This window comes from Argentina silus, assembly GCF_951799395.1.
Source record: "Argentina silus genome assembly, chromosome: 3".
NCBI lineage: Eukaryota > Metazoa > Chordata > Actinopteri > Argentiniformes > Argentinidae > Argentina > Argentina silus.
In genome coordinates, this window is record NC_139657.1 from 28,114,165 (window position 1) to 28,121,348 (window position 7,184).

General features: G+C 43.2%; 1 protein-coding gene across 1 annotated transcript; it reads right to left on the reverse strand.

The window, feature by feature from the left end:
• Window positions 1-1,888: 1,888 nt before the first annotated feature.
• Window positions 1,889-6,445, reverse strand: LOC310802272 (uncharacterized protein; the record flags this gene model as incomplete). The annotated part of the gene is made up of 5 exons (XM_083666562.1): window positions 6,163-6,445; window positions 3,812-3,880; window positions 3,609-3,683; window positions 3,328-3,405; window positions 1,889-3,120 (listed from the first exon to the last, which is right to left on the reverse strand). Exons 2-5 carry the CDS (start codon window positions 3,816-3,818, stop codon window positions 1,889-1,891), a joined length of 1,392 nt encoding a protein of 463 aa, XP_083522688.1. The 5' UTR covers window positions 3,819-3,880; window positions 6,163-6,445.
• Between the last annotated feature and the right edge of the window lie 739 nt (window positions 6,446-7,184).

Sequence of the window (7,184 nt, forward strand, 5' to 3'; positions counted from 1 at the left end):
GCCCCTCACACAGCATGCAAGGCAACATGATGGAATACATGAAAGAAACACAGAAACACGTGTTTCAAGTCCACCACCACCTCAGTTCTAGTGAGAGAAACAACTTTGAACACCAACAGGATGTCCTGGGAACCGTTTCATTAACTCTTGTCTTTATTACTTTTCCAGTGTTTGTGTGTGTGCGTGTTCGTGCGTGTGTGTACTTGTGGATGTGTTTATGTGTGTTTACGTGTTTGTGTGTGTGCGTGCGTGTGTTCATGCGTGTGTGTACTTGCGGGTGTGTTTATGTGTGTTTATGTGTTTGTGTGTGTGTTAGTATCAGTGGGTATGTTTATAGAGCTTTAGAATTAGATTGACGCTGGTGAAATGAACAACAGATCAAGTTGATATCATGAAACTGGATCTAAGAACTCTTGTTTTCAAAGAGACCAAACCTCTACTGAAGTGGTGTGATATTCATGTGTGGTGCTGGTCTTCATGTCAGTCAAATGAGTCTCTTCTGGTTGATTCCCTCCCAGATGGAAGTGGCTCTGAAGGAAACCAGTGTGTATGGAGGAGGAACTGAGGAGGAAGGTGAATAAAACACTCCTATAACCAAGACCTTGTTGTCACCACCACGACTATGAGAGAGTTCCCATCGCTGGGTGAGTCACCTCCGTGGGGCAGGAGACCCAGGTTCAAATCCTGTTGGTCCTATCAGGGCTGTTTCTAAAGTATGATGTTAAGAGATCATTGAAGTCAACAGTTTCAAGATGAAACATATGAAATATGAAACATTAGCTGTTGCGTTTCTGCATGCCTGCACAATTCAAAAGAGGCAGCCACATTATAAACAACCTGTGTCGCTCATGACACACAATTGTGTGTGTGTGTGTGTGTGTGTGTGTGTGTGTGTGTGTGCAGGGATGTATTCCAGTGTAATACAGCAATATTCTAGTGACAGTCAGAAAAGTTAACCATTTGAATAAAAGCTGAGTATTATGTTAAATATTCTGAAATTGTCCAACCTGAAAGAGAGCGCATGATTTATCATGTCACTAAACAGAAACATTCACAAGGCATGTTCTTCCTTTTCACTTTTGTTTGACATTTTCATTACAGAACAGAAATGGATTCATATCAATCCAGTTAAAAACATTACTGTCCCAGAAGATAAATTCCTTGTGCATCCAGGAGTTACAACGAATAAAAAATCACAGTCTGTACACGTATTGCACCAGGTGCAATATAGAATTTGTATATGTATATATGGACTAGTTTTTTTTCTTTAGTTTAGTCTGTTGTGTTAGGGGGGACTAGCAAAGTAAGATTTTCATTGTGTGGTGTAACTGTCTGTTTACTGTGCATATGACTAATAAATATCTTGAATCTTGAATCTTGAATCTTGTATGCATCACGTATGTCACCATGACAACACCGTACAATAGCCTTTCCATCCATGTATAAGAGCCCCCTGCTGGTGGTTTGATAGTATGACAGCTGTTTGGTCATTCTGAGGAATTAGTGTTCTCTGCTGCCCTCTAGTGGACAGAGGAGAGAACTACAACACTACTGGGTTTCAGTAACTCTTCTGCTTGTACATAAAACAGAACATGCACTCCACTTATGAGAATCACATCAGAACCGGGCCATTTTGATTCTGATGACAGATGGATTGTGATGACTGAAAGTGAAGTACATTGTAAATATTGGTTCCGACACCACAAAAAATCATCACTAAAAAAAACAGCCCAACTTGTTTCTTTACTTTCTACAACGGAATGACTCTGTGATCACATGGTGATTCTCCCACCTAGCTACACAGTGATCAGTACAGTGTGATTCTCCCACAGTGATCAATACAGTGTGATTCTCCCACACTGATCAATACAGTGTGATTCTCCCACAGCTACTTTAGACTTGTGACATAGACCTCATCTAAAAACTGTGTACTAAGATTTTTTAGTCTTTGTCTTAGTCTCTCCATCTCTCTGTCCTTCTCCTCCATCTGTCTGTTGAACTCCCTCTGCATCTTGGTCTTTGAGATCATGATGTTCCTCTGTAAATCAGGTAGGACGACCTTCATCAGGTTTCTCTCTGCTTCAACTCTAGCCTCTCCTTCATAGTTCTCCCTGATCTCTTCAATCTCCTGTCTGTGTCTCTCCTCCCTCTCCCTCCTCTCATTCTCTCTCTTCTCTCTAAATCTCTCCAGCTTTCTCTCCATCTCCTCCCTTCGACCAGACTCACTCTTTAGCTCCCTCTCCAGCTCTCTTTTCTTCTCCTCATCCTTCTCTTCTCTCGCCTGTCTCTCCAGTTCAGTTGTTCTATCACAGAGTGTTCTGATCTCTACCTCGTGCTCCTGGATTAATCCCTCTATCTTCTTCAGAGAGTCCCGCAGCTCCTTCTCAAGCCTCTCCTTCACCTCTCTCTCCTCTCTCTGTTTCCTCTCCTCTCTCTCCCTCTGTATCACTCCCTCCATCTCTCTGACCTGGGCCTCTGCTTCCTGGTAGGTCTGACTGCTGTAGAAGCTCTCTCTGTTTCCTGCCACCATCTCCTCTACCTGGTGTAGCAGCTCTGGGACCTGAGTGCCATGGGCCCTGTCCTTAATGTTGAGGACATGGTACCTGTTCCCACATTTCTCTACAAGCTTCTGGAGGTCCTGACTCCCTGCTTGGAGAAGCTCCTCTCTGCTCTGCTCTTTCAGGCTGTCAGCATGGGTGAATAGAATGACAGTGTGTCCCCAACAACCCTCCCCAAACATCTCCTCCATTCTCTCCAGCGCCCCTCTCTCCTCCCCCTTAGAGGGCTCCACTGGTAGGACCAGGAGGAAGGCGTGGGGTCCCGGGGCAGACAGACGGACACAGAGCCCCACATCCTGTCTCATCTCCTCCAGAGAGAGTCCAGGGCTGAACCAGTCTGGAGTGTCCACCAGCACCAGCCGTCTCCCACACAGGTCCCCCTCTCTCCTCTTACTCCTCTGAGTCACAGCAGAGGGGCTGGCCTGGGCCCCAAACTCCTCTCTGCCTAGGATGGTGTTTCCTGCTGCACTCCTCCCAGCCCCAGTCCTCCCCAGCAGCACCAGTCTCAGCTCAGACACACTGGGAGACACTGGGGAGTCTGGACCGCTGCTCTCTCCTCCCACTGCAACACAACACAGGACAATGGTCACAACACATGCTGGAAATATAGAGGATATATTTAATAATCAGGGGATATATTAAACACACTGACCAAAATATGAGTAATAAATTGAGGGTATTGAAGGAATTGATCGTTTCGAGCGTGTTCTGAAAATCACAGTGTGGAATGTCAGGATCAGTAATGTTTTAGAGAGCAGCAACTACTTACTATCAGGAGGATTGGACTCCATGCTGTGTCTCTTCCTCAGTGGCAGTGTGGGGTCCGTATCTGAGGTCTCTCCTCCCACTGCAACACAACACAGGGGACCAGTCAACATACTGACATGTTGGGGTAACCACAACAATTACTATCAGAACTTCAAAGGAATGGAGAATTCTGATGGTAATGTAGTTCAACAAGTAGTGAAATAAAGAGTAGAACAAGTGAGGATCAAGATGATGAGCTGTATGTAGCTGTTTCACACATCTCTGGCTGTGATGATAACTCACTGTTTGGAGGTCGATCCATGCTGAATCTCCTCCTGATTGGGAGTCTGAGGCCTGTATCTGAGGTCTCTCCTCTCTCTACAACAACAACAACCATTTCATTGTAGAATGTTTAGAACCTTAAGGAACATTTGGAATTAGTTCTGTGAAAGAAACATAGAATTTGAAGCCTCTTGAAATCATGGAGGTTTCTCCATCACACTCACCAGTCATCTGGGCTGAGACCTCACTCTTCAGTCTCTTTACTTCAGTCTTCAGATCACATATCTGTTGTGCTGAAATTATAGAGGAAAACTAGGACATAAATTATGTTGACAGTGGACAGGAAAGCAATAACACTCATATCCACAAACATAGTACTGTTATATTAGTATTGTACATACAGTCATTATTATATTATTATATTAATATTACTCTCTCTCTCACACACACACACACACACACACACACACACACACACACACACACACACACACACACTTCAAATACTGTTGGACACAAACAAATAATGATGTCAGTTGTGTGTTTTGTAAAGCAGTGTTTGTTGGTTTGTTTGTTTTTCTAAAGAAATATTCCTTCAGGGACCCTATGTATCGTTTCAGTTCACTGAAACTATTTCTATTTTCTAATATATTATATTTTTAATTCTATTTCTACAGCACACCTGACCTTATGTACAGTGGGGGAAATAATTATTTGATCCCCTGCTGATTTTGTTAGTTTGCCCGATTAGAAAAGAAATGAGTGGTCTATAATTTTTATAGTACTTTTATTTTAACATATAGAGACAGAATATCAACAAAGAAGTCCAGAAAAAAAACATTATATAAAGTTATAAATTCATTTGCATTCGATCGAAGGAAATAAGTAATTGATCCCCAAGCAAAACATGACTTAGTACTTGGTGGAGAAACCCTTGCTGGCAAGCACAGAAGTCAGATGTTTCTTATAGTTGGTCACCAGGTTTGCACACATCTCAGGAGGGATTTTGGTCCACTCCTCTTTACAGATCCTCTCCAAATCCTGAAGGTTTCAAGGCTTTTGCTTGGCAACTCGAAGCTTCAGCTCCCTCCACAAATTTTCGATAGGATTAAGGTCTGGAGACTAGCTAGGCCACTCCATGACCTTAGTGTGCTTCTTCTTGAGCCACTCCTTTGTTGCCTTGGCTGTATGTTTTGGGTCATTGTCATGCTGGAAGACCCATCCACGACCCATCCTCAGTGCTCTGGCTGAGGGAAGGAGGTTCTCGTCCAAGATCTTATGGTACATGGCCCTGTCCATTGGCCCCTCAATGCAGTGAAGTCGTCCTGTACCCTTAGCAGAGAAACCACCCCAAAGCATAATGTTTCCACCTCCGTGTTTTACGGTGGGGATGGTGTTCTTGGGATTGTAGCATTCAGCATTTCTCTCCCTCCAAACACGAAGAGTCAAATTTATGCCAAAGAGTTAAATTTGGTCTCATCTGACCACATCACCTTCTCCCAAGCCTTCTCTGAATCATTTAGGTGTTCATTGGCAAACTTCAGATGGGCCTGTACATGTGCCTTCTTGAGCAGGGGGACCTTGCGGGCACTGCAGGATTTCAATCCGTTACGGTGTAGTGTGTTACCAATGGTTTTCTTGGTGACTGTGGTCCCAGCTGCCTTGAGATCATTACCAAGCTCCTCCCGTGTAGTTCTGGGCTGATCCCTCACCCTTCTCATGATCATCCTTACCCCACGAGGCAAGATCTTGCATGGAGCTCTAGGCCGAGGGCGATTGATGGTTATTTTGTATTTCTTCCATTTTCTAATAATTGCACCAACAGTTGTCTCCTTCTCACCAAGCTTCTTGCTGATGGTCTTGTAGCCCATTCCAGCCTTGTGCAGGTCTACAACTCTTACCCTGATGTCCTTTGAATGTTCTTTGGTCTTGCCCATGGTGGTGGAGAGGTTGGAATGGAAGAGATTGATTCTATTGACAGGTGTCTTTTATACCCATAACAAGCAGAGATTAGGAGTACTTTCCCTAAAGTGACAGGACTAATCTGTGTGCCTCATGGGCATATAACCGGTCTGTATGAGCCAGAATTCTTGCTGGTTTGTAGGGGATCAAATACTTATTTCCTTCGATCAAATGCAAATGAATTTATAACTTTATATAATGTGTTTTTTCTGGACTTCTTTGTTGATATTCTGTCTCTATTTGTTAAAATAAAAGTACCATAAAAATTATAGACCGCTGATTTCTTTGTAATCGGGCAAACTAACAAAATCAGCAGGGGATCAAATAATTATTTCCCCCACTGTATATCGTCAACTAATCAATGACCAGATACACAGATTAAGCCTTATTATTACAGGATGATTAATCCTGGACAAAATGTGTCTTCAATGGAAATTTTGCAAAGATTACTTCTTCTTATGATGACTGATGGATAGATGATTCACTTACTTAAACACATGTATTTGTTGTAAGTCGCTTTGGATAAAGGCGTCTGCTAAATGCCATGAATGTAAATGTAAATGTAACAATATTATATCGTACATATAACAGTTTTTTTTCTTTCACATCTCACCAAGTTGTGTATTTTCAGTGTTCACATCCTCCACTTGTCTGTCTCTGTCTTTCAACTGCTTGTCTCTCTCTGCTTGCTGTTTGGTTAGTTCATCCAGTAGTCTGTCTTTCTCCTCTAGTTGTTGGTCCTTTTCTCCCAGTCTCTGGTTCCTCTCCTCTAGTTGTTGGTCCTTCTCTCCCAGTCTCTGGTTCCTCTCCTCTAGTTGTTGGTCTTTCTCTCCCAGTCTCTGGTTCCTCTCCTCTAGTTGTTGGTCCTTCTCTCCCAGTCTCTGGTTCCTCTCCTCTAGTTGTTGGTCTTTCTCTCCGAGTCTCTGGTTCCTCTCCTCTAGTTGTTGGTCTTTCTCTCCGAGTCTCTGGTTCCTCTCCTCTAGTTGTTGGTCTTTCTCTCCCAGTCTCTGGTTCCTCTCCTCTAGTTGTTGGTCCTTCTCTCCCAGTCTCTGGTTCCTCTCCTCTAGTTGTTGGTCCTTCTCTCCCAGTCTCTGGTTCCTCTCCTCTAGTTGTTGGTCCTTCTCTCCCAGTCTCTGGTTCCTCTCCTCTAGTTGTTGGTCTTTCTCTCCCAGTCTCTGGTTCATCTCCTCTAGTTGTTGGTCCTTCCCTCCCAGTCTCTGGTTCCTCTCCTCTAGTTGTCCATCTCTTTCCTTTAGTTGCTTCTCTCTCTCTTCTAGCTGCTTGTCCTTCTCTTCTAGTTGTTTTCTCCTCTCTCCGAGTTCCTGTCTTTTCTCCTTTAGTTCACTGTTTTTTTCTGTTAGTAGTTTGTCTCTCTCTGCTAGCTGTTTGTCTTTCTCCTCCAGAGTCTTATTCTTATCCTCTATCAGTCTGTCCCTCTCCTTTAGAAGTTTGTTGTCCATCTCTATCTCTGAAGGGGATTTGAACACATGATTTATTGACTGTTGTATTAGCAGGAAGAACATATAGATTCACTCATGTTTAGATTTTTATCATTCAATCAAAAATGTAAAAAACACATTGATCATTTCTCTCATCTACACATCTCTGGCAATCAACAGCCATCTGAGTTGAATA